The 26,968-nt window shown below is 35.3% G+C and overlaps 3 protein-coding genes across 3 annotated transcripts; 1 reads left to right on the plus strand and 2 right to left on the minus strand.

The window, feature by feature from the left end:
* Positions 1-4,534: 4,534 nt before the first annotated feature.
* On the plus strand, positions 4,535-12,257 carry LOC113749923 (probable cytokinin riboside 5'-monophosphate phosphoribohydrolase LOGL1). The gene is made up of 6 exons (XM_027293804.1): positions 4,535-4,631; positions 4,767-4,864; positions 5,024-5,054; positions 5,198-5,297; positions 5,653-5,723; positions 12,160-12,257. Exons 1-6 carry the CDS (start codon positions 4,536-4,538, stop codon positions 12,235-12,237), a joined length of 474 nt encoding a protein of 157 aa, XP_027149605.1. The 5' UTR covers position 4,535; the 3' UTR covers positions 12,238-12,257.
* Positions 12,258-13,083: 826 nt separating this feature from the next.
* On the minus strand, positions 13,084-15,552 carry LOC113762158. The gene has a single exon (XM_027305468.1). It carries the CDS (start codon positions 15,039-15,041, stop codon positions 13,380-13,382), a length of 1,662 nt encoding a protein of 553 aa, XP_027161269.1. The 5' UTR covers positions 15,042-15,552; the 3' UTR covers positions 13,084-13,379.
* A 1,893-nt stretch (positions 15,553-17,445) lies between these two features.
* On the minus strand, positions 17,446-26,658 carry LOC113761669 (protochlorophyllide-dependent translocon component 52, chloroplastic-like). The gene is made up of 7 exons (XM_027304756.1): positions 25,627-26,658; positions 22,102-22,289; positions 21,594-21,683; positions 21,308-21,494; positions 20,989-21,186; positions 18,414-18,601; positions 17,446-17,843 (listed from the first exon to the last, which is right to left on the minus strand). The coding sequence occupies exons 1-7, from the start codon at positions 26,185-26,187 to the stop codon at positions 17,588-17,590; spliced, it is 1,668 nt and encodes a 555-aa protein (XP_027160557.1). The 5' UTR covers positions 26,188-26,658; the 3' UTR covers positions 17,446-17,587.
* Between the last annotated feature and the right edge of the window lie 310 nt (positions 26,659-26,968).

The following is a 26,968-nucleotide window of genomic DNA, read 5'->3' on the forward strand; positions in this document are numbered from 1 at the left end:
TAGCAAAACAATTGTTCAAAAAAGAAAAAAAAAAAAGATTCAATAGCCCTTGAACCATTCAGATGTAAAGGTTCCAGAAACTTGTACTGTAAGATTGAAGAATGCTCATAATCATATTGTGCACGAATAAATTTTATACAGTGATGATGGGATTGCTTTATCCTTTTGCCTCTACTTTTTTTTTTTTTTTTTCACTCTGGCAAACCGATCCTGCGACATTTGTACTTAATGATATTTCATATCAGTTTCAAGAAAAAACGTGTTGCTGCATGTTATTTCACATCATTCCGTAATTTGGTTTGAGGGATTCCTCATTCCATGATCCATCTTCTTCTACACCTTCCTACAGTTGATGCATTTATTGTTGAGTGTTCTCCTAATAGATCCCCAACCAAAAAGCATGTCGCAGTTTTATGGTTAGAAGTCATTCTGTCGATTAGCATTTTATTGATAGAATGTTTTTATTTGCCTGTCTGTGAATCTCTTATTTTTTTTAGGCTTTAGCATAGTTAACTCAATATGCTACACACACACACATACATGTGTTTGTGTCAAACTCTCATTCCATGTTCTTTTGTGGAATAAGCTTCATATGTTCAAAATGGTAGAGTTGGTGTCATGTTTTCTTGTCAATTCTTCTTTTGGGACATCTATCCATCCACAAGATTTCTCTAGTGCGTTCCATGTGGTTGACCGGTTATTGCACGGAGCGAGATTTATCCAATATGCACTCTTGAGTAGTGACTGGGGATTTTCTTGTCAACAAGAAAATAAGTTCCATAATGTTGTATCTAGAATCAATCCTGTTCATCTTTCATAGTGACACTCAATATGTACACTCATGGATTAAAGAAATGAAAGATGAAAGTAAAGGAAACTTGGCACACACTTGAACAGGTACACATGGCGATCCCTAATCGATCAATCATGCTATGGCATGTGATCAACGAAATTAAGCAGTAGAAATGAGAAAGAGATTACGTACTCAATTTAACTACAATTATTTTGCCTACAAGAAGGAACCATCTAGATATGGTCATCAGTAATTCGACTTTAAAAGTGTTTTGATACAAGAAATTTTTTTTTTTTCCCGTTCCTTTTTGGGTTTGAAAATCCAGGAACAAAACTTGGTGCGTAGGAACAGTGATCTGCATTCTAGTATTGTCCACCTCAATTTGACTTTTCTGGGTTTGAGGTGTGACAACTAACACTCCAAGTGCTTCTATTCGTTGCCGTGAGCTACAGCAATTTGTCCTTTTAGTTGGAGGTGTGACGATTGGATGTACCATTTTGTCCTTATTGAATGGCTTCACTTTGACGGACGAAGCAGTAGCACTAAAGCTGGCTGTGAGCAAAGCAACCACTTTGCAACTAAGGAAAGTGCAATTCCAAGTAACTCCTCAACCACATCCGAACTCAGAAGACAAGTGATATTAGAGTAGTTACGCTGGCGGAAGATATTGTTCAATTGAAAGAGTTGTCTCATATGTGCTCCTTTTGTCTAGTTAATAGTTAATAGTGATAAGAATCATCTAAACACTAGAATTAGCATATATGCCTTAGGCATCACAATTGAGATGAGGAACTCTTGTTTCCTCGGTGTCAAGCTCACTAATTTGTAAAGTTAACTCGAGCCTTTGCTCGTACTTGTATATGTTTTGGAAGTAATATAATCAAACATCGTTTCGAAAAAAAAAAAAAGAATGGCTTCACTTTCACAAAAAATAATAATAATAATAATAATGGCTTCACAGAACCATCTATTGCATCAGAAATCAGTCACTTGTCACCATTGGTGCATTGTCATTTGGCACACCGTCCATCAGTGTAACACGTTAGCTACATCCTTCAGCAATTTTGTCAAAAACCATAAGATGTAATTCACTTTTAACATAAATTAAATATAGAATAAATTTTTATGAATTCCATATGTAACGTTAAAAACGATGTACATATGATGATATCAACCTTACACTCTTTTTGATCAATCTTTGACGTTAACTATTCAAGACCGGTCATTCTCACTGACGACCGTTCTTGCTCCGCGTCTTGATGGGCAGCAAGTTTCAGTCTCTTGTCAAGGACATGACTACCGTGTAATGTTGCACTGCCACATTCTTCTGAGAAGAGAAAGCAATCATAGGACTTCTTGTTTTAGGGTAGCAATTAGAGGCTTGCAGTAGCTGGTAAACTACTTTGCAAAGAATAATTATGTCATAGGTGTTTCTTTGCATCAATTAGGATCCAAAATTGAGTGTCGACCATCAATTGGAGTTTGGAAGATACGGATCAATGTTAATTGTTGTTCAATTATGTGCAACCAAGTGGACAACTACTATAAAATAAAATATATATATTGCAAACGAATGAGATTGATCATCAAGCTTGTTTGGCCATGGTAACATCATGATCTCCAATGCACGCGTGGGACTTAAATTTTAATATTTCTTAGTGCATTGCCTTATTCTCATATCATAATTGAGAAAGTCGGCACCATTTTTTTAATGGAGAAAAGGCTAAATTCTTGGATGTTATTGCATTAATATTATATGAAATGTGAGCCCTTTTCTTATCTGATTCTAATATTCAGGACAAATATTATATGGTATATGATTCGATTAGACACTTATATTATGGTAACTTGTATCTTCATTTTCAATGATTAGAGCTGACTATTACAAAAGCATAAGAAAATATTCGTAGTTATCATTTCGGCTTCTTTACTGCCAATTTGAGGGTGCCTTGGTGATTATGTATGTAGTCAATCGCAGACGGAATCCTCTATCCATTATGTTTGTCCACTTTCCTATCTAATAGAAAATTACGTAGTTTCACTTACTAATACTGCTAATGTGGCACATAATATTGGATGCATATTTATGGAATGTTTGATAAATGGGTTTCAAATTCAATTTTAACATGTACGACCTACTTTCTGAATCAACATGACCGCATGTAACTGCAACTCTAACAAGTTCAAGGATTCGTCCTCAAATGTTTGCCTAATCTCATCTGAATCATGCGGTGTGGAATTTCAAAGTAGAAGACTATGAGTACAATTGGGCATAAACAAACATCATTTATGGATATAATTGAATTTAAAACCCATTTACCAAATACCCCCTAAATATGCATTCAATGATATGTGCTACATCAGCAGTATTAGTATGTGAAACTACGTAGTTTTATATTAGACAAGAAAGTGAACAAATATAATGGACAGAAGATCCCGTCTGAGTCAGTCGACACCTTTCAAAAATTTGGGTGGGATGTTTTTAAGTTCCATAATGATTTAAGCTTTTCGATCTGGTATATAAGATAAGGAATGTCAAAACTTTTAATACCTTGTACATGCAGAACAAGTCTGCTTATATAGATGTTGTTTTTTTCTTTTTGAAGTTTTCATATAGAAAGAAGGTAGGATTCTGGAGCAGAGAAAATCAAGTTGGTTTTGAACAAATATGTGATGTTAACACAAAATATACCAATTTTTTCCTTATGAAACATTAGAAATATAGGGGATGAAGTGGACAAAAAATCATTGTTCTCCACAAATTGACTGCATATATAGGTTCAATGTAGCTACCCTCTTCTGCTGGTTGAATGGCTGCTGGATACATTGGCAAAGTCCTCCCTTTCTATATGCTTTATTGTACAAAAGGACTTGGAATTCTTGAGGGGATACGAATCTGTTCCAAAATCCAAGAAGGTGAGCAGTACTGGTTTTGGGTGCACCCACCAAACCAATTGGACACAGAAAGGAAAGCAAAGATTGAACAGGAAAAGTGAGAATCTTCTTCTTCTTTGACTTGAAAAAAAAATGATAATTAATCACAGCAAAAGGCATTATTATTCACAAATGCGCCACGAACTTCAGTAATTGTCACTTGTCATGCAAAGTCTTTCTTAACAGTAGCCATCAATTATAAGAAAGGCATTTGTGACCTGACCTAAGGAGTTTCTTTAGCGGCAACTAGACAGTGGAAATGTGTGTTTTCCCCCCTTTTTTGTGATGTGCCTAATTTCCAAATTTAATTATTTGAACTGCTAAAATTTGATGTCCTTCTAAAACAACTGAGTGTACTAATCATGATTATGCACTATCAGAATTAATTAATTGTCATATCAAAGTAACAAAATGAGATGCGAAACCACACTATTATATCTATGGCTAAAATGAGATGAGGGACAATTGTATATAAAGACACCTTTTCCCTGCATCATCATGTTCGTTTTTATTTCTTTCTGTTTTCTTGTTTGGTCAAATGGAGGCTGAAGCTGGTTAATTACATAAGGTCATGACTGAGCACAATCATTAACCCTATTATGATTCTCGTTAGGCAAGAATCAAGCCTAATGTGGCTCGATTTAGACCACTGTCCCTAGCTGCATAACATGGTCCCTATAAAATACTATGTACATTGTGGTAAAGTAACCAAACAATACATGGATATTGACCATTGAGCGACAAGTTTCTCTCAGAATCAAGATTTCTTAGTGCTTTTTTTTTTTTGTTTTCTGGGGAGACGTCCGACATGGGCAAGTTCAAGAAGGTTTGCGTCTTCTGCGGAAGTAATTCTGGGTACAGAAAGATATTCAGCGATGCAGCCCTTGATCTTGGAAAAGAATTGGTTTGTTGCCTCTCTCTCTCTCTCTCTCCTCCCTTGCTCTTTTTTTGTTTCTGCTCTTTTACAAAGATATATGGATAGAGGAGCTGGCTTTGGTTTAGTCTTTCAACATCAACTGATGGAGATGGTACAAAATAGGTGCAAAGAAAGGTAGACCTAATCTACGGAGGAGGGAGCATTGGTCTGATGGGATTGGTTTCCCAAACAGTATATGATGGTGGATGCAATGTTCTAGGGTATACATGCCAAATTTACTCAATTCATTCAGAGTTTAAACTTGAATCAAATCAATTGTATTTGTCATGGACTATTTAACTTGTTTGATACAACTCGTCAATACTAACTCTGCCTTTATGTCTCCTTTGTGTCTATTCTTTCTCCATATATATATAAAGAGTGATTCCAAAGGCTCTCGTTTCGGTAGAGGTATGTATGTATATCTGATTTCATTGCCATGCCAAGTCTCTCCAACCCTTTCCCACCTCCCTATATATATATATATACCTCCATCTCTTGGGTTTTCTTGGAGATAATTGGTAAGCAATTGATTAATGAGGCATGATGAGCAGATATCAGGCGAGGCAGTTGGAGAAGTGACCATAGTTTCTGACATGCATGAAAGGAAAGCTGAAATGGCTCGTAGGGCCGATGCTTTCATAGCTCTTCCTGGTATTCATCTTTCATCCTCATCCCACTTCCTGTTAATGTTTCATGCTCATCCCAATTTTTTTTTTAAAAAAATTTCAATATTTTTCAAGCCCTTTTCTTTACGAAAAAGTTAAACGGTTTGCGATTGAGGGTGTCATATCTAATTCCCGTTATGATCCTAAATTGATTGAGAATTTCGGAATTTTTTTTTTGAATGAGTGAATTGATCAAACTTATTTGTTAACTTAACTAGCTTGGAACAATAAAAAAAAAGAAAAAAAAAGCCTACTTTATAAGCATATGCATATGCTATATGGTATTAATAACTTGATAAAAAAAAATTGCTGATTTTCTGTTTTGGGTGATACTAATGAAGGAGGGTACGGAACAATGGAGGAGCTGCTTGAGATAATATCATGGTCGCAGCTTGGAATTCATGATAAACCGGTACGCATGTTTCATGTTCCAACACTTTGGCATCATTCTTGAGGGCCATTTTGAGCTAATATTTCTGCTAATCTTTCATTTGAGATTAATGATTAATTGGACCACATCACTTTATAATCCAACCTACCCTCCATTGCATAGAAAAATTGGAGAAAATGCATTTGATAAACGTAGAATGACTCTATATATGGAAGGAGGAATATAGAGTAATTCCATTCTAATAGTGTCAATTTGCTATTTTTGTCTTTTAGGACTTTTTTAGTGATTCATTTTGATGCTTATTATTTACAACTAACAGCTTCTATAGCCTTTTTTTTAAAAAAAAAAAAAAAGAAAGGGAATAACTTCTATGACATTTAAATTAATCTTCATTGCTTCCAACTTCCTTTTATTAGTAACCAAACAATGAACAATTTCTCCCAAGAGTCCAAAAAAAAAAAATCAAAGGTCAAAATTTTAGTTTAAGATTCATATTTGGCTTTTTTCTAATGTTTTGTAGAATTTTGTAAATAATGTTTGCTTGGTGTTGCCGGCTATATAATATAACTCTAGGGCCTTATGGAGGATTAATGCTTAAAATGATGTAACTTGTCAAGTTGAATGGATATTTCAAGTTTTAGCTCCTTAGTTCTTTAACTTAGAGTAATTAACAAAGTTTGTAATGCTTTAGAAATAGTGCATCAATTCTTCATTCCAACCTGGTTAACACTCTTCAATTATCAAATTCCCACTTTGATCTTTGAATTTCAAAATTGGACACTTTAGTCTATTAACTATAAAATCCATTCCACTTAAGTAAGACCTTTGGGGAAGTGGGATAGATTTTATACTTAAGTCAAAATATTTTAGGGACTAAAGTGAGATAACTTTTATAATTTTGGGACTAAAATTGGATATGTGTTATATTTTAAGGACTAAAGTAAAACGGATTTAATAGTTTATGGACTAAAGTATCTCGTTTCGAAATTTGAAGACCAAATAGAAATTCGAGTATAGTTGGAGGGTGTAAAGTAAAATTGATTCTTCCAACACTGGGGAACAGTGCAATCAAGCATCAAAATTCGCGCGTTTTAGCAAAGAAACCTGGTACTACGATTTCGTTTCGGTAATACTCCGCTAGCCCATTTTGATAGTCTTAATTTTTTTTATACAATTTAAGAAAAAATAGTTAATTTTGTTGGAACAATAAATTTAGTTTGTTATTTTTCTAAAATACTCTTACATTAAATAAAGTACAACTTTATATTAACTATTCATGGAAACTTGAATTGATGATTAAGAAAGAATTAATCTCATTTTACATTATTTCACATTTTGGCTTGAAAGAACAACAAAGCTGGCTTTTCATATATCAATATGTTTTGGAAAATCTAAATGTATTAAATGGGGTAGATTAACAATCTATATTAAATAAGGTAGTTTATACTAATAACAACCTACGTACATTGAATAAGGGTATTTTAGAGAAATTAAAAAATAACTACATTTTTCAATTGGAAAGTGGACTACAATTTGAAATAGACGAAAATGGAAAACATGACTATCAAAGTGTGACCGAGAGGGAGTACCATGCATGCTTCTTAATCAATTCCTTTTATTGGTCCAAGTACCTAAAAGCCTAAGGGCTTGTTTCCAACTAATTCTAATTCTGTAAAAGTTGATTTTCTAGAATTGGTTTTTAAAAATCAAATTGTTTAGAGTAAGTCATGTGTTCTCGTCTATAGTTAGAAAATCTATTTTTCTAAAAGCATAGACGTTCTTAAACAAAGTCGTAAAGCTCATTTTGACAAAAAAGAAGACCAAATGACACTTATAAACTACACAAGTGACTTTTATGATAATTAAATAATTTTTTATATAATTAATTATTTTCTTATGAAGATTAAAAGTTGGGCAAAAAAATGGAGAATAGGGACAAATTAATAATATGAATCTAGAGCTGCGATTGTGAATAGGAAGAAATGGTGAGAGATGTGGCAAAAAAAGAAGATATTTTTTGTTTATATGAAAAAGTAGGTCAGAATCAACATCTAAAAGCAACTTACGACATGCTTCTGATTTTCAGATTCTTTGGACTCGAAAAATCTAAAATTAGATTTTTTAAATCAGTTGAGAACGCATCAAAATTGTTTTTTGAAAATCAAAAACTAAAATCAGTTGAGAACATGCCCTAAAACTATAATAGAATGAGAAGGTGGTTTCCCTTTTTTTTTTTTGGAGCGATTTCCATTTTTGGCCCTAAATGATATTTTTAAAATAACTAGCTTATTCTTATTAGTCTACTACATAAGGTTGTGTTTAAATGGTACCAGGAGTATCCTTTCAAGCACCTAGTTTGTAGATTTTATATCAAATATTTTGCTATAAGAAGAAAGAAATCTTGGAATGACGCCAGTCACCGGAAATAATTTTTGTTGCAATTTTGAATTTTTTATTAAAATGAAACTATTTTGGAGATTAAGGTTAGAAGAAGGAAAAGTTTTCACTTAGTTTCCATTGAGTTATTGAGACGTAAAGGTACTAATTTTTTTTATATATGTTTATAAATTGATTGAGTCTTTTTTTCCTGAAATACTATACAATGGTATGGTATGAATGAAGCCCTATATTTATCTTTTTTATTTTCTAATTATGTTGGTATTAATGCTAATATTGCTCATCATCATTTAGCTACTGCATTTATTTTTTTTCTCATTGCCAAATATCTGTATAGAACTAATTTCGAGATTGAACACAATATATTTTCTAATATCCCTTTTTATGCTAATTCTCTTTGTGACTTCAAAATGTTAAGCTTAAGACACTTTCCATACCTAAATTTCCAGTCAAATCAATTGATTCTCCCCCCCCCCCTCCCCTTTTTGTCTCTTTGAATTTAATTATTGGATAAAAATGGGGCAAAGGAATGAGAATGACAATCAAATTAAGAGTCATTATGAGTAACTAATACACTCTTATGCAATTATTACTCACAACAGTACTTCATTTAGTCAAGCAAAGGACTGAGTATTGTTGAAATAGAATCTTTTAGACTTAAAAAAAAAAAAAAAGGGGAACCCTCCTTTTTGTTGCTATAGTTTCAGAAGTTAACTGCTTTTATGCAGTTCAAATAGCTGATTTTTTGTCCATAGTTTAAAGTTTGGTAACAATTGGTGTGGGGTGGGGAGTGAATATAAATAAAAACTCAGGGACCGCATTATGATAACTAAAAGTATGGAGGTCAAATTTTCAGCTTTAATGGTGCAATGTTAATATGAGGCTCAAAGTGGAACGACTACTAAAAGACTTTTTTTTGTTTTTTCTTTAAAAAAAGAAGGGGATTAATGCAGTCATCAATAAGATTGTGATATAATTAGGGCCAAAAAGGAAGAGAGATGATTTTGCAACCAATATTCCCCAAAAATTGGGTTTTAGCCATGCCTTTCTTTGAAATAGTTTGTCATTTATGGTCCTCGAGATACGCATTATTGCACTTCACGTCTAGTTTGATTTGGTCATTTGCATCAATTATATGCATCGATGAATTCAGTATTTTATCAATAACCTTTTTACCTCACATATATCAAATCACTGCAGTATATTTGTTGACAAAATTTTCAAAAGAATTGCAATCTGAATGAGCTCTTAAATATTTTAGTAAAGCTCCAACACAATATTCTCACCAAAATAACTTAGGCCTTGTTTGGATTGCTTGTTTCTGTGGGAAAATATTATCGTTTTCTGTAATCACATTTCCCTATCACATTTTTTCCTCACATATATCAAATCGCTACAGTATTTTTTCCATGAAAGATGACGGAAAATGCAATCCAAACACAACCTTACTATTGCAAAACATCAATTCTCAATGTACATGACACTCCTAGTCTAATGGTCTTTAGCCCCTCACTTGAACACCTAATGAATATTTTTTGCTATTAACATATCCAAAGAATAATGTATTAAGTTAACTATGTTGGAAATCTCCTAATTTACTTTTCAAATCATCTATAAGATGATGAGACTTCTTGTTCTACCATGGAAAGCAGATAAATTGCCTTCTACACTCTATTCAATTTATACACCACCATGCGGTGCAATGAAATTAGATCGATACAGAATCTAATTCTGCATCTAACTCTAAAATAAATACAATAGTTAAAACTAAAGCGTGTTTATTAGACACTCGTTAACAAAATCAGTATCATAAATATTTGCATAATTTTTTTAAGAATTTTTAACAAAGGGTGTCTTCGAGCTTTGAATCTCTACTAGTAATAGGCTAATAGCCCTCTAAATTGATCGTAGCCAACTAACTCTTTGGAAGGTAGCTTCTTCCTTAGTAAACATATAGCCACGAGTGGTGTATTGCGATTTGAGCAAATTGGCCAAAATGACAGACCTGCACAGGTCCTTTGTACTAAGATGATGTAAGGCCACTCAATTGACATTTGTCCAAACTCGATGGAGATAGCCTTGAAGTGGACTTCACACCAGTTTTTTATGTAATTATATACTTGCAACATAATCATGTCCATCCACTCGAGATCATATCCAGTCCTATGTAGGACCATATTAAAATTGAATGTTTGGTGGGATAGACAAAATGTTGTGATTAGTTTTATCCGGTCTATTTTGGATTTGTTTTGTGAGATTCCGTCCAATCATTGTACGTGTTTAAATTTTTGACATATAAAAACATCATAATGTTATATTAAATAAACGTCAAATATTTTATATAAGTACATCACTTTTATCTTGAATATAATGATGTAAATAATTATACATCAAATAATATAAAAAAAGTACAACAATTGAATCGAACCATACCAAATCCCAACCGCACTGGCCCCTCTCCCGATCATTTGGTTTTTTAGGTAGATACTGATGACCCTTTTTTTTTTCTTTGGCGAAATGGATGCATTATTTGTTTTCAAATATGACAACTTCTTTCATGACTAAGGAGCTTTCCTGCGGTTTGCTGAAAAGTATTTAAACCAAAATTTCTGCAGTTGAGATTATAAAACTTCAAGTGGTCAAAAATCGAAATGAACAAATCTTGAGTTTAAGATGATGTTATAAATTACATGATGAATGAAATGCCTGAAACAGGTTGGCCTCTTAAACATTGATGGATATTATGATTGCTTGCTTGGATTATTTGACAAAGGGGTTGAAGAGGGATTTATTAGGCACTCGGCTAGGCATATTGTCATATCTGCACAAACTGCTGGAGAGCTTATAGAGAAGATGGAGGTACAATCTGCTGTTTTTGTTTAGTCTTTTGTGTTCAATCAAAGTCATCATCAATTTCTCTATAACACAGAAAAGACACTGGAATGAAAGAAAGTGAAACATTAACTAATTTAATGAGGAGAAAGTGGAATTGGTGTTGTTGTTGTGGGGGGGGGGGGGGGGGTGTTGGAATGTTTCAACTTGAAGTTAGGATATCAGTAGTTAGAATGGTCCTTCAAACCAAGAAGATACATTACTAGTGCGGTGCAGCAGGGGCCCAAAGTTTGACAATAGCATCTTCTTTGCCAAAGCAAAATGAAGACTACGTTTTGATAGATGTAAACATCCCATAAAACAATCATTGGACCAAAACATCATGTTCAAGCTCAGCAACATTGGAACACTCTGAGCTAGGCATATTGTCATATCTGCACAAACTGCTGGAGAGCTTATAGAGAAGATGGAGGTACAATCTGCTGTTTTTGTTTAGTCTTTTGTGTTCAATCAAAGTCATCATCAATTTCTCTATAACACAGAAAAGACACTGGAATGAAAGAAAGTGAAACATTAACTAATTTAATGAGGAGAAAGTGGAATTGGTGTTGTTGTTGTTGGGGGGGGGGGGGGTGTTGGAATGTTTCAACTTGAAGTTAGGATATCAGTAGTTAGAATGGTCCTTCAAACCAAGAAGATACATTACTAGTGCGGTGCAGCAGGGGCCCAAAGTTTGACAATAGCATCTTCTTTGCCAAAGCAAAATGAAGACTACGTTTTGATAGATGTAAACATCCCATAAAACAATCATTGGACCAAAACATCATGTTCAAGCTCAGCAACATTGGAACACTCTGAGCTTAGTCATGTCATACCATCTAAACTGCATTGCATTTCCAAGCAACCTATGCTGTCCAGGTTCCTCTTGGTTCAGACCCCTTGTCATGTACGGCCACTAGCTTTTACAAAGAGTGGGGGAGGGACAAAGAAGGAAAGATAACCTTCGAGTAATGGAAAAGAAAGAGAACACAGAAGAACAAACACACAACTCAAGGGGAGGAGGCGCAAAAAGTTTGACAAGGAAGCGTTCCAGGCAAAGTAGAATGCTAGATATCGTCGTACTCATAAATCATACTTAAACAAAGGTGTCATCAAATTGGCGTTTCTGAGCAAAGATTACTTTGTGCTGACTTACTGCTAATATCATGTGCTTTATTTGCATTTGCAGGAATATGAACCATTGCATGACAAAGTTGCACCAAGCCAAAGTTGGGATGTTAAGGACTGTAAACTTGCAAAGTCGTAGTCATTTGAATGCTTTTGCCCAAGAATGGGTTTATACTCTATGTAACTTTCTATTTGATATCTTTTGTAATGAAAATCTACATAAATAGAAATGTCATTTTTTATAATCAAGATAAAGTCAGAAAGCAATCTTGAGAGGTTTCGGCTGTCATTCCTAAGCTTGACACCTAAAAATTGCATTGGTCCCTCTAGTGGTTTTCAACAAGACGCTCGATTCAAGTAAAAGACACCACAAGTAATTCAAAAAGGAACTGAAAATTCAATGTCAGATATAAAAGTCCTGCCATGTGCAAATGGAGAAGTTTAAAGTACTTTTACCATTATCATCACACTCCTCATACCAACATGTACACATACAGAATTCAAATTTCTGCAGAGGGGAGAAAAACATTTTATCTTTGCCATCCACCGTGGAGCAAGTAGAGATGCTTATAGAAACTTGTGCTTACACCAACTACCAATAGGATGCTCACAGAAACATGTGCTAACACCAACTAATACCAGGTCTGGAAATGCATAGATGTTCTTCTGTTTAAATCAATGCAGTGAAATGCAGGGACACTTTTAGGCTGTTTAGAAAACTAAAAAGAAAGTGTTGTTAATCAAGAAACTTTTCATTCAATGGCAAATAACTGAGTTCAAATGCGCAATGCTATTAGGTTCAGAACTGTCAATAAAAGAAATTATCTTCCATTCAGGATCTATGCTATTAGGACCAATTTTCTAAAACCCCAAGGATTTGCAAAAAGTCCAAGAAAAATATAAGCAACTACCAACTATTTAAGACATATTTGACTAACCACACAGTTCATCATTAGATACAGCCAATGTTAGATTATGAGACTAGTAAAGCAAACAAAAAACGAGTTGTGGATTGAAGCAGATTACACGAGAATGACAGCTGTGAAATAAACCTATCTATCATACAGATACATGATAAGACCAAGTGACGGTCAATCAATACAATAATGTACCATGAATGAGTAGAATCAACAGCACCCTGAAATAAACTCAGTATACTCTTTCAAGACAAAATACAAAAGGTGATACAGGCAAAAGATGTTTTGAGCTGAAGTCTAGAAAAAAATAAAGATTCTATCCAACCTGTTCAGGATTCTGCGATGGCAGAGATTTCCAACTGGTTCAGCAAGTATTGATTCCATCCTTGCAATCTTTTGTCAAGTTATAGAACGTTTCAACCCTAGTCTTTGCCCTGTAAAGGACTTCAGTGTCCACCTCAACTCTCATATATCCATCAAACTCAACTGGGCGCCCACCATTCAAAAGCCTTGTGTCATTGTACCATTCACTGGTATTTCCCCACATTTCCTTGTAGTCATCAAGCAAATGAACCTTGTAATGAGATCTCAGCTTATCAAAGTAACTGTAAAATGGTTCATTAGTAGCAACATACAAATGCCTCCAAGGCATAACTGCTGTTTGCAGTTTTTGAACAAGCGCCTCCGGAGATGTGTCAGCATCAAGATGAGCCCATAGTTCCTTATTCTGTGCCTTCTCTCCTCGAATGACATGAACTGCATCATAGTCCCAGTCCATGCTCCCACTAATTGCCGTAACTATATTCATTAGTCTCTTTGATTTCCAAAGTGCATGCCAGGGCCTCTGGATGTATTTAGCTGCTGGACCTTCACAGACCCGATACCAGTAGTTGTCCGGCTCAGGAGCATCAAATTGCCGCAATATAATAGTGCTCTTATCTTTTTTCAACTGCATTGGTGTAACTTTATAATCTGCAACCTTTCTCACAGGGATTTTCTTTTTATGTGTTTTATCCCATCTCTTCCAATCTTTATGGAACTCCTCCTCATCCACAACTGATGCCGTCTCCTTCAAATGCTCAAAATCAAAGTAGAACCTAAAATCTTTTCCCTCCTCATCCCTATGACTCTGAGTGTAAGAGGAGGACAAACAAATACTCAAATCCATCACAAATGTCCTATTCAGATACTGAGCCTCACCTAAAGCGCACAAAAAGCTCCATAGGTAATGATTCATTCCTTTACAATAATCCCCACCATGTGAATAATACAGGTATCTCCCATTTCTAAATGCCAAATCTGATCCTAACACCGGAAGCGTATCATTTATTTCATCATCTCTAACAACAGGAGCAGTTTTGTTTCTCGGACCATTTCTAGTGGCATTTGTTCGAATCCTAGGACGGCGGGCATTCAAACCTGAGTGCCAACGCCCTGCATGGATCACCTTATAACTGCAATCATCCTTGAACCCAATGGTAAACCTTCTGAAATCCCTATACTTCCTCCAAGATTTCTCCTTCTTATTTCTAAACCTCCACGCTACATCACACTCATTAGGCGCCGAACCGTTAACAGGATGTTGATAATCTAAAAATGCAAGGGACCTAAAGGCCCTCAAGTTGAACCTCTCTATAGTTATCAACACCCTAGGATCTGAGCAATTTATGACACCTGTATCTTCACAACCAGATTTCAAGCTCACATTTTTAAGATCCGCTTCAGTTCTCTCAATCACATCATCAGTAATAGATACACTTGCCCCCGCAGGAGCTAATCTTGGAGACTCAGCAATATCCTCACCAGTTTTAAGTACAGAAGTATCAGTTTTAAAAGTGGCGTTTTCAACTTGTGTAAAAACCTTAGTGAGGGCTCTGGAGGACTCCCATGGATCAGGGGGCTGGTATGTTATTGCAATTACGGTAACTATGAGAACTGAGAATACAAAAACTGAAAAACACACATTGCTTATGAATTTTATTAGGTTTTGCCCAATTGGGTCACTTGCTGAGTTTAATTCCTTCATTGGAGCAAAACCCTTTTTCCAAAATGAATCAAATTGAAGTCATAAATCAAAAAAGGCAGCAAAATTCAACAAAAGACTAGATCTTGACAGAAAATAGACAAAGGGTCTGCAAAAACAGAGGAAAGAGGCTACGGAAAAAATTAAATAATTAGCTTAACTAACCTCTGATCTGAGAATGATTCTTACTGCAGACACTGAATTAACAAGAAATGAATCTTGACAATTATAGTGAGCAACAAGATGAATAATTTTGCAGAATGCAGGAACTGAGGAAGTGAGGGAGAAACGGCAAGGTTTTCTGTTAATCTGATACTTCAAGCTCTTTTTTTTTGGAGATTTGAGTAACATGAAGGCAAGGATTGGGATCTTGAAGTTGAGAGCGAGCTCTGTGATGGGCACTGAGAGAGGAGGAGATGTGAAGGAAAACAGAGGAAGCTAGATTGAGGTGTGATTAGCACTAATCAGGAACTAAACTTCCAGAATCGTTGGTGAGAAGATAGGCTCTTGAAAATTAAATAAACAATAACCTTCTCTGAGAATACTTCAAAAAGGTTTTATGGCAGTGGGACCTTTCCTTCAGTATTTTTTTTTTTTGACGGAAGTTAGATTAATAAACCTAATTCCAGAAGAGACCTCAAAAGCGGCAACTTTTGAGATCCTTTCAGGGACTTATAAACCCAACTCCAAACTCCTCCAAGAACCGACGTGGGATGACAACCCCACAAGATCAAGCTAGTAGGCCCGCTGCTTTCCTTCAGTAAAAAGTATAAGTAACTAGTAGGAAAAGTGTAGAACTGTCAGGCACAGGTGTCAAAACTAGACAAACATTTTTGTGGGTGCCCTCTTATGATATAATTTTAGGGATAATTGCAGAAACCTCCCCTGAAATTTTTGATATTAGCACTCACCTCCCTTATAGTTTAGAAAATAGCACTTACCACCCTTAAACTTAAGGTTTGTGTTGCAAATTCAGTCCATGACAGAAAAGTTACCATTAAAAAATTTTTTTAAGGAGTGAGATGAGAAATTTATACTAGATTTGCCTTTCATGCTGCTTTTCAAGTTATATTAATAGAGGAATGACAAAATATGAAAAACTATTAAGAATTAACAAAATTCAAGGGGTCTAAGTGCAATTGAATAAAGTTTACCAACAATACATGAAGCAACGGTGGATACTACACAGCTAGTTAAATGATTATATATCCAGATTCTTGCAGCAAAGTTTATAAAGAATACATATTACTTTTAAAACTCTCTATTAGTAATATGAATAGCTATTTCTAGGAGTAACACACCTGCTTATGTTATCAGCACCAATCATATATAAAAAATATATATATTGCTGAATAATTAGCTAATTAACAACATACTTAAGCATCACTAAAAGTTATTGAGCATGAGATAAGTTTAGTTACAAGTAATTAGAAGTGCATACTAATAAGATGAAGTCGTTTTTAGTAAATGAAAATTGCAGTAAGTGCATTAGAACCACGTATTAAAACTGCTGCTGCTGCTGATATTTCCAAATTATAGTGTTATAACTGTATTAATGGAAAGAGATGTAGCAACTTGAGAAGTAGTAGTAGGCTGAACTAGAGGAGGTTTTGAAATAGAAATGACTTGAGCAGATATATTTGTACAAGTTCTCTTTATACTTACTTTAGTAAAAGTTCTAGAATTGCTTACTGGCCTTCCTCTATGCAGTTGTATAAAATTAGACTTAAATTGATTGGTTTAAAGAGCATAATATAGAAACATTTACGCCGTTTTCTTCCCTCAATTGGCACCATTCCTTAGGTTTGCTTACAATGGCTAATAATGCTAAAACTCACAATTAATTTAGTTTAATTAGTCACTCAATTTGTTGACAAAAAATAATTTTTCTTTTCTAAAATCCTTTCATTAAGTTTCTGCAATTAGTTAGGGTATAAAAGTAAAATCATACAATTTATTATTAGTAATAGGTCCAATTTCCTCCTAGGGAGGTTAGTGCAAAAATCATAGAGAAGGTGAATGCTAGTGTAAAAAACCTCAAAGGAGGTTTATGCAATTATCCCATAATTTTAAGTAACATGATGAAATGACCAGGAACAATAGGTGGTGAATATTTTTCAATCTTTTCATTGCACTTTAATGTGAATTGGGCATTTAATTTAATTTATCACTATGCTTTTGTCTCAGTATTGTTAGAACTTATTAGCGGCTTCTTTCCCATTTTAGGAAAACATGTAGAAATGGTCCCAGAATTTTAAAGTAAATTGTAACTTATAGTAGTATAAAATACACCTTTTAGTAACTTATGGCATTTTAAAGTAAATTGTAACTTATAGCATTTGTAACTTATACATTTTTAGTCTCCCAGAGTTTTAAAGTAAATTGTTTTGGTTTTTAACATATAGTATAAAAGAGTGCATACATAACTTTCTGCATTTTCCCACATTTTTTAACTGCTTCTTAGTGATACACGTACAAAGACACTGATGAATATTTTTCCTGTCATCTGTTTCATCTAAAACTCTGGTTAAGTAGCTGACACATGTATCTCAGCGCGATGCGTGATCATAGTCATGAAAATGGAAGTTTTTGTAAACAAAGTGGGATAACCACTTGGAAACCAAAAAGCTGATAATAGCCACTGAGACCAGAGTGCTTGTTGCTGCTGCGGATAGTGCACCCTGTCTTGCAGCAGCAACAATTCCAATGGAAGCAAGAGAGAATACTTGCAACACAATCTCTAGTGCATTGAGCCCTTTATATGCTAGATTGCAACTCCTGCAGCTGACTGTGTGACTCCAGTACCTGAAGGAATAGGCCAACATGTAATCATGAAAAATATGCCCTGTCGCGTTAACTTTTTTAAGTCTATTGTAAGTCACGTATTCTGAAGATAAGAACATGTATGTTATCTAGTAAATAAAGAAAGAAAGAACACTTGGTCTTTCAACCAAGCAATCGAAAGCATTCTTGATTCCTGACCAATTGGTCTTAGGATTGGGTCCATAGTTCCTTTCAACATATAGTTTCTTTCTGTCTTGCAACCATCCTAGCTGCCAAACTTTGGTCCTCCAGAGAGACAGTACAGCGGTTTTTTTTTTTTTTTTTTTTTTTTTGGTGTTTTGGGGGGGGGGGGGGGGGGAACAGATCAAAGACTGGATTAGGAATGAAATAAAGTTGAAATTTAAGAATTTGTTAGAGCTTTTTACCCATATAAGCTTCTTGTATTTTGCATGTAGCATGACATGGAACGTTGGGGTTACAGAAACTTATTTTGAAGTTTCTGTATGGAAGAGTGATCATCTCTACTGTTTCTATCAACACAAATAAAAAGAAGCAAAGGCCAATATTTCACTCAAAATGGAAGTGATGTACCTGTCCATAAGCTGCTCCCTTGGTGGAGTGGGTGGGAGAGCTCCAGTGTACTTTGTTCCCCAGTCAATTTCACCGTTGCTATACTTGTTTAACCACCTTCTGAAGCCCACCACAAGGGCATCTGCCTTTGTAGGAACAAAGTAAGCTTTATGCCAGTTTAAGGACCCAAATTCCTTTATCTTCCGCTCCTAAAGAATATAATGAACACAATAATTAGTAAATCAGGCTACTACTTTTCGCGAAGATTTACAAAGTTTGACATGTTTCCAGATAGAAATATGATAGAGGACATGATACCCAAGCTAAGGAAACCTTAAATGGTGGATGGTCTGCACAGAAGCCCTAGCTATGAACTCTATCATATTTTCCTTTTCTTTTCAATTCTGGATATGTTTTATTTGTGTCGATGCAAAGGATAATGTTTGTGGCCATCCAATTTATTGTCACCGTTCAAGTCCTGCAGTTCTGGCCTTGCAGCCTCATGCTTGAAAAAAAAAAAACACCCAAGTGAATATTATGCAGTATCACACTACTTGTTTGATCAAAATTTGTGTGTGGCTATCATCTCTTAATTACAGTTCTTTGAATACGCTAACACCAAAATGATAATTTAATTTTTTGTTTTTGGTGCTTAAACTGGTTAAGTTGGTGTGCATTTAAAAGTTCACATTGAACACAAAGGTAATTTTCTTGAGACTGAGCTCCTTTAGTTGTTAACATTGTCCGGCATAATTGTTAAGACTGTTCAGCATAATATGTCAAAAGTAGGATCATTGGTCCTAAAAGCTTCTGATAGTGCTATGCAGCCTGGCTAAAACGTAATATTCTAGTAATCATGTACTCCAGAATACACAACTCATATGTATTTGCCACCATGCACGTTCTCATTTCATCATAATGGCCCTTATGCTCTAGATTTTCTATGGAGAATTGAAAATCATATATATATATAAATTCGTGTTCTCATCCTTATCCTTTTACTTTATCTCTTTCCTACGTGATTTATCGACATAATAAGTAGGTGCAACGCGCTTTATGAGTTAATCCCCTAATAACCTACGCTATTCTATCCCTCTTTTTTCTCTTGACTTTACAATTCTAGATAATCCTTCCATAATTATCTCTTCCATGCTCTCACCTTTTTTTTCCTTAACCCTAATCGTCAAGCCTAAATTTTCTGGGGATTAGTATAAATAATTTTGAATTATGTTTTTAACTCTCTTTCATCTTCAACTCAAAAGTTCGAAATATCAATTCAAATATTAGATTATCTTTATCAGATTATCGCTATTGAAGATGCTCTACATTTTTACTCATATAAATGGTTCTTGATCTATTACTCATCACTTTATCAAGCAGTGCAGATGTTTACACTTTTCCACAATTTTTTTGGAAAGTTTTTTTTTTCTTCAATGCAAGGACCGGATTTGAAACTTCGTTTTTATTCCCTTCAATGCAAGGACCGCAGTTGGACTTTGTTTATGTTCGCTGTATGTGGTCTGTAATTTCCTACACCTTCTTCATAGTTAGGTCATTGAATTTGAATTTTCTAAATCTTCAAAAGTTACAGTTTGTTTTTTATTTTTGGCAAGGTTTTTGTAATTAATTTGTTATTTCAATTTATGGATTCACTCTTTAATTCAAGTAGAACACATATTGCTTTTTTGGTTAGTGATTTAAAAGTGGCCTTTTAAACTATGTGTTTTCATACGATTTTTTAATTGCCTTTGACAATTTATTAATTGTCTTCAACAACGTATTAATTTTTTTTTATTTTCTAGGTTTCTGGGGTTAAAAAAATTTTGTGCAGTTTTCAATGTTTTTTTTTTTTTTTTTTTTTAGATTTTGGTAGAAAGCTTCTAAAGAACAAGAAGGTGTCACTGATTACATAAATGGCAAGGCATCAAGTTCATTGTCATACAGCAGTTCACGTCATGCAATATATATCAGACTATTTAGATTTTTTTATGTTTTTGACTTAATAGCAAAATACATCTTATGTTTTCGTTTTGGTTTCTATTAGCCATGAACAGATTTAGAAGGTTACTGTGTTCCTATGACTTGATTGATTCTGAATTCTTATCTTTTATTAATATTTCATTCAGTTTCTTTTCTTTTCACATTAACTTTTAAGCCATTTATATTAAGTACCAAAATTGATGTTTTGGTAACGGGTTGGCCATTCTTTTGTTTACAGAAGATCAACCAAGATTTGATCTTCCCTATTTTCAAGTTTTTGAATGTCATCATACTGTCGAATTTTTTTTTTAATTATTAATCACTGAATTAGATGTTTAAATTTACATTATAAGACTTTTTTTGAGTAAAAATGTATTTAAGAAAAGTTATAATAGATTATACAATAAGTTTGTATTTTATGCAAATATTTTTATAAACTACACTGAATAATTTATTATTTTTAGACAATTCCCATTCAACGAACGGATACAAAACTAGTTTCAATATAGAGTTGCAACCTTGACATTCTGATGTTCAAATTACCATGACTGAAGATTTGGACACGCACAAGGACCCCTGTTGTAGAAAAGAGAAGAGGAAAGGTTCCAGGGAGTACCTCCACATGGAGAAGAGATAAATCTGAATCTATAATTAGATTTTGGTTCACATGAAATATCCAGTGCGGAACAATACGATCTATCCAGACGTCAAAATTCCTTGGTGAGGCAAATATCAATCTGCTATTGCCCGGGCTAACTGGAATACATAGGAACACCAAAAGTACCTTCTTCACTGGCTTACGTGTGGATGGATTCTGCATATAGTTATCCCTTATATGAGTGCTATAAATGGACAATTAGACAACGATAGGTAGATATTATAGAAAAGAAATAATTAAGAAACAATGACTAACTTCAATATTACCAATCAATTACCTCTGTGGTTCCAGCTAGTGAAGTAGTTACATTCTCTTGACTACCTCCTAATGACCAGGAATAAAAAACACAAGGTGGAATAAATATGTGATCTGCAACTGTCGATGATTTTGCAGTGAAACCCTTTTCGTCCAATGCCTTTACCCTTATCTCAACTGGTCTCCCTCCTTCCCTGTCAGCCTGAACAGTGCAGGAAAATGCAGAAAAGAAACTATTAGTAATTTGGAACCCATATAAAAGGTTAGGAACAGCAAACATTCTCAAATTATAAGGTAAAGGCTCTTATCTCTCTGAGGACCGCGGGACTCTCAGTATGCCATAATGTGCATATGGAATATGAGAAGGGTCCATAAGATTTTCAATCAGAATCTCGTACCTGTAAATGTTTGGCTATCAGAAGCAACTTAAGAATAAAACAAACAGTATTTGACATAACTTTTCAATCACTTTTTTCTGTTTTTCTTATTACACTTCATAACATGAACACAAGAACCAAAACCTTTTAGTTTTACCATCTTTTGAGTTTTGCCTATTTCTCTTTATTGATTTTTCCCGCATTTTTCTCACCCTTCTTGAAGGAAGCTAATGAATTTCTTTCTTTTTCCTTCGCATTTCCCAGAGCATGTATTGAATACTAACACAAGTAACAGTGAAAGCAATTTACTTTAGCATTCCATAGCGATAGCAGCCTTTTCAATATGATTAGAGTGCAAATGAAGATTTGCCTAGTATGAGCGTGGAACAACAACAACCACAAAAGCTATAATTAATAAAGGGGGCAACTAATTGCTTACCCATATGGTATATCTCTAGTGAGCATCCGATTGGTAAAGGATGGATCATCAATTTCCGGGATGTATGGAGGCTTTTCCTTTGAAAATATGTCTTTGTACTGACTATCAGCATTAGGCCAAAACCAAAGAATGCCATTTTGCACACAACTTGGATATGCAGCTACACATGCTTTGCTAGAAATATGGATCTGAACTTCCAAGCAAAATGTCAATCCATCATGCTTTGGTTTAGGTACAATGGAAATGGCAAGATTTGCATGTTTAGACATGATGTATCTGCTATGTACAACAAAGTAAGCAAATGCATTTCCATAGCATCAAGTATCAGAATGAAGCTCCAAACTGGCATACTTAAACAGTAGAAAGCTATTGGCAATATTCAAAATTTCTAAATTTAGTATTGCATAAAAGATGTTCACAACAACTGGAAACAATATTCATTGAATAACTGTCCGACATAGAGGTAATTCAAGTTTTGAACCAAGCCAAGCTTGATTGGTAGATAAAGAAAAATCGCTCATCAGAATATTATGCATTTTCTCATAGAGCCTTGGTGGAGAATTAATTGAAAAAAAATGGAAAAAGAGAAGTGGCAAAATTTTTTGTAGATTTCAAGTTCATAATGGCTGATGAATGCTTAAAGTTCTTTTTACTTTTTAGATGAGGAGATTTTGAGTATGAAAAGGTAAAAACAAGCGGAAATGTCGTACTAGAATGACCAGACAGCAGGAAGACTACTAAAACCTGAAAATTTTCAGCGAGTTTGGTCAAATGAGTTCTGCTTCTTTCCCCCAGCTACTCTTGATACCCTATCTACAAAGGGCCTCGAGTCCAGAACAGATATGTATGTATGTGAAAGCTTACAAGTGTATTAGATGTGGAAGTTATTAAATATTTTAAATTGGATTCCATCATCTAATCCAAAGGCAGGGCCGGATTTAAGGTGGGGGCACTGGGGGCACGGGCCCCACTGCTCCCCTTAAATTCCTATAATACTTATACAATTTTGATATAATTTTAAGTGTGTCCCCAGAGTTTTCTTAGAAAGGATGTGAAAAAATTACGTAATTTTTTAAGATAGTTCATAAACTAAAATTCTGAAAAGATACGTGGGGCACAAATTCCATTTGAAATAAGATAAAAAAAAAGCCTTTTCATTTCAACTAGCAAGTACCAATTATATCATTCACTTTTTTTGAACCCCACTCCACAATTTCCCTTCCTTCCTCTAGTCCCCCATTTTTCCCCCACAACCGAGAACCACTATCTTCCACAACCAAGCAGCTAGCTACTCTTTCTCTTGATCAATTCACCCAATCATATCATTCACTTCCTTTGTCCCCACTTCCCAATTTCCCTTCCCTCCACTAGTCCCCCATTTTCCCTCCACAATCAAGAGCCATTCTTACTTCCACAACCAAGTTAGTTATCAAAATATAAAAACTCGCAGTGAGCAATTGTAAATAGTTTAGTTTGTTTTTTAAATAAATTATTATTATATTAATAATTTTGAATTTGTCTTTTTATGTTTTTCATGGAATATATGCATCATTTGTATTTGTCGGTAAATTTTTTTTTCTGCTTCAAAAATTAGAAAAAGAGTAGGTAAAAAATTTTAGTGTTGCTTTTGCCCCCACTAAGAATTTTTTCTGGCTCCGCCACTGTATAAGACACTATGGCCATTCTATCATAAAGATCAAGCCTACATCAAATAAAAATTTCACCAATCCAATTGCACTGAATTCTTATCCACTTCCTCTGCTATATTCAGATTTGTAGCTCGTGGTTTGCATATAAAGTTTCTGGGTAATTTCTGGTGGAGGAATCCGAAATTCATATGACTAATTGTCAGTTAAACATTGAATATCCCCATTCAATGACCTGGCTTTAAATGCCACCAACAAGTTATCGTTGTATCCGAATAAGACACAAATAACTTCTTGAAATGGCTAGGTAAAGTGTGCATTATACTTGAGAAGTTTCCATCATATCTAGAGTGTTTTGCCTGCTTCAGTGCTGGTGATGAATATCTGCCTATGTTCAAATTCAAAGACAATCTTGTGCTATTCAAATAGGCATATAAAACTTTGGAGCTTTCTTCCAAACTTGATTATATATCTCAAAAAATTGGGTTTCCACAGCTAGTCTGCTATTGATAACGGTCCTAACTTCACTATTGCCATTTATGTGCTATAATAGCTTTAATCTTTCAGCTACTACGGCTCCGTTTGGAATCTGAGTTTTTTGGAAGTTTGTCTAAAATTTTACTGTAGTGCACTGTAGAAGTTTTTAGAAATTTTTTTTTAAATGAATAACTTTTTTTCCTTTTCTTTTTTTCTTTCTTTTTCTCTTTCTTATTCTTTTTCTTCCTTCCCCTCCCCCTTCCCTCCCTCGTCACCTCTGCTCCGACATTGAAGAACCATCTGATGGTCCCAAATTTTTTTTTCTTTTCTTTTTCTCTTTCTTTTTCTTTTTCTTTCTTTCCTTTTTCTTTTCTTTCCTCTCTTCTTCTTCTTCTTCCTTCCCTCTCCCCCTTCCCTCCCCCGCCACCTCTGCCTCCAACTTTGAAGAACCAGCAGCCATGAACTTGGCCAATTTTTTCTCTTTTGCTCTTCCCCTCTTCTCTCTCTCCCTCTCCCTCTCTGCTCCCCTCTCCCCCTCTACTTCCCTTCACCCTCCCGAAGCCAGAAAACCAGCAGGCAGCAGCCATGGTTTTTTTTTTTTTTTTTTTGGCTTTTTCTCTCCTCCTCTTCTCCATCTCCCTCTCCCCCCCTTCTCCCCTTTCCTACTCTCCTCCCCTTCCCCCTTTGCCCAATGCGGTCGCTCGACCAGATCGCAGCTAGGGGAATGGGGAGGGTGGCCAGGGAGGGGAGGGGGAGGAGAGGAGGAGAGCGGGAGGGAGAGAAGAAAAATAGCCAAAAGAGGGGTTGTAGATCGGTCAAAGAGGGAGGGGGAGGGGGAGAGGGTGAGGGAGAAAGGGAAAAAAAAAAAGGGAGGCCGGCGCCGGAAGCAGCAGCGGAGGTGGTGGCCGGCGATCATTGAACTATTAAAAGTTTGGTTTTGGCCATTGAACTATCTCAAGTTTAGATTTTAGGTCATTCCGTTAGATTTCATCGTTAAACATGACAGATATAAGTGGTCGCATGATTCACGAGACAAAAGAAAATGACATAGTTGACGATTAAATCTGATGAAATGGCCGGAATCTAAACTTTAGATAATTCAATGGTTAAAATCAGACTTTCAATAGTTCAGTGATTTAAAATTGGATGTTTCCAAAAGTTCATTGGCTATACGGATAATTTGCTCTCAAGAAAGTTACTCAAAATTTAGATATAACAGATGATAAGGCAAAAAGAAAGCATGTGACTTGCACAGTGATTAAACAAATATGGATGTAGCAAACAGTAACAAAGACACTGACTGAAAATCAATGCATCGAAAAGGAGAACTAGCGGATACGAAAGACGCATACTTCGCATACTTCACAATCATGAAAATGAACTTGTTAGCAATTTCAATTACCGGAGGACCATCTGGGGGTGCTTGAGGAATGAATTTGCAATCGCCAGAACCACCAAAGCACCAACCATGATAAACACACTGCAACCTGCCCCACTGATCAATCCTTCCTTCAGACAAAGGAGCCAACCTATGAGGACAAGTATCATCAAACACCTTCCACTCATTCTCATTCCTATCCCACCACACAACAATATCAATTCCCATCACTTTCTTCCCAAGTGGCCTCCTTTTGTCAAGATCACAAACAGGCATCACAGGATACCATTGTGCGTACCAATCAAATTTCTCATCTTTTTCTGAATTCTCAGTTTCTTGACCAAACGAAGCGTCTTTGGATGATTGATCAGCCGCTGGCACAGTGTCAGTGGAAGAGATGGCTGTGGAAAGCTCGAATTTTGCTCTCTTGAACTGATATGAAGGGAGATGTGAATTGGTGGGGTGTTGATAGCTAAACGGATTATGCAAGATTGGATTTTTAATCTTTGTTCCAAAGGGTCTTCCTGGGATCAAATTAAGGTGCGATGATGCAGATGAAAGGGAAGTAGCTGTCAAAGTTCCCATTGCAGCTTCTTTAATGGCAATAGTTTGTGACTCCCCCAGGTTTCAAACAGAGGTTGTCTTGATGGATGTATATACAGCTGAAAGACGGAGCTGAGTGTGTGTGTGTGTCGTTTTTGGCTTGTGGGGATAGTACGAACTTCCAGACAAAGACTGAAAGAGGGCGCCAAACTTTGTGGATGAGGCGCATCACCCCCATTATTGAAACTGTTAATTTTGGGTGCATTAGCTGTAAAAAGCTGAAAGGTGGGAAAAATCTTCAAGAACTTGGCCACATTATTATTTACTAGGTATTCTGCCCTGACGCTATGCTAATTGGACCTGCTAATAGGAAAACAAGGGAAGGAAAAAACACTGGCCAGAGAAAGCTAAGAAGAAGAATGAGGAACGGGAAAAACACACCATCTAGTTAGCAAGAGTGATGGAATCTAGTTGGACACAACCATAGTTAGCAATAGTGATGGCAGCATCTAATGGCTTTCATGGTTTGGGAAGATCGCGGAGAAGGGAATAGCACCATCTACGCTATGACTATGACCGTTGAGAAAATCTCAAGAAGAATCTAGTGTCGTGTTCCTAGGAAAGAAGAACACGAGTTTCTTTTAACTTTTGATGACGTGCTTCTGGGGAAGAAGGAAACGAAGGAGGAAGAGGACAGAAGAAATAAAAAGGAAAAAAAAAAAGAGAAGAAAAGAAATATTTTGCTTAATTACAAATTTTTAAGGTTTTTCTTTTGGATCTCATGAAATTTCATTTATATCCCTATTAGATTTGGTTTACATTA

Source organism: Coffea eugenioides, chromosome 1 (genome assembly GCF_003713205.1).
Source record: "Coffea eugenioides isolate CCC68of chromosome 1, Ceug_1.0, whole genome shotgun sequence".
NCBI classification, from domain to species: Eukaryota; Viridiplantae; Streptophyta; class Magnoliopsida; order Gentianales; family Rubiaceae; genus Coffea; species Coffea eugenioides.

Excerpts from the sequence above, each read along its gene's own strand:
- LOC113749923 (XM_027293804.1), top strand. The coding sequence starts at position 4,536 with ATGGGCAAGTTCAAGAAGGTTTGCGTCTTCTGCGGAAGTAATTCTGGG. Across the intron at positions 5,055-5,197 it reads AGGCTCTCGTTTCGGTAGAG|ATATCAGGCGAGGCAGTTGG; the intron begins GTATGTATGTAT and ends CATGATGAGCAG. Across the intron at positions 5,298-5,652 it reads TGCTTTCATAGCTCTTCCTG|GAGGGTACGGAACAATGGAG; the intron begins GTATTCATCTTT and ends ATACTAATGAAG.
- LOC113762158 (XM_027305468.1), bottom strand. The coding sequence starts at position 15,041 with ATGAAGGAATTAAACTCAGCAAGTGACCCAATTGGGCAAAACCTAATA.
- LOC113761669 (XM_027304756.1), bottom strand. The coding sequence starts at position 26,187 with ATGGGAACTTTGACAGCTACTTCCCTTTCATCTGCATCATCGCACCTT. Across the intron at positions 22,290-25,626 it reads CACCCCCAGATGGTCCTCCG|ATCCATATTTCTAGCAAAGC; the intron begins GTAATTGAAATT and ends TTGGAAGTTCAG. Across the intron at positions 21,684-22,101 it reads ACTAGAGATATACCATATGG|GTACGAGATTCTGATTGAAA; the intron begins GTAAGCAATTAG and ends AAACATTTACAG.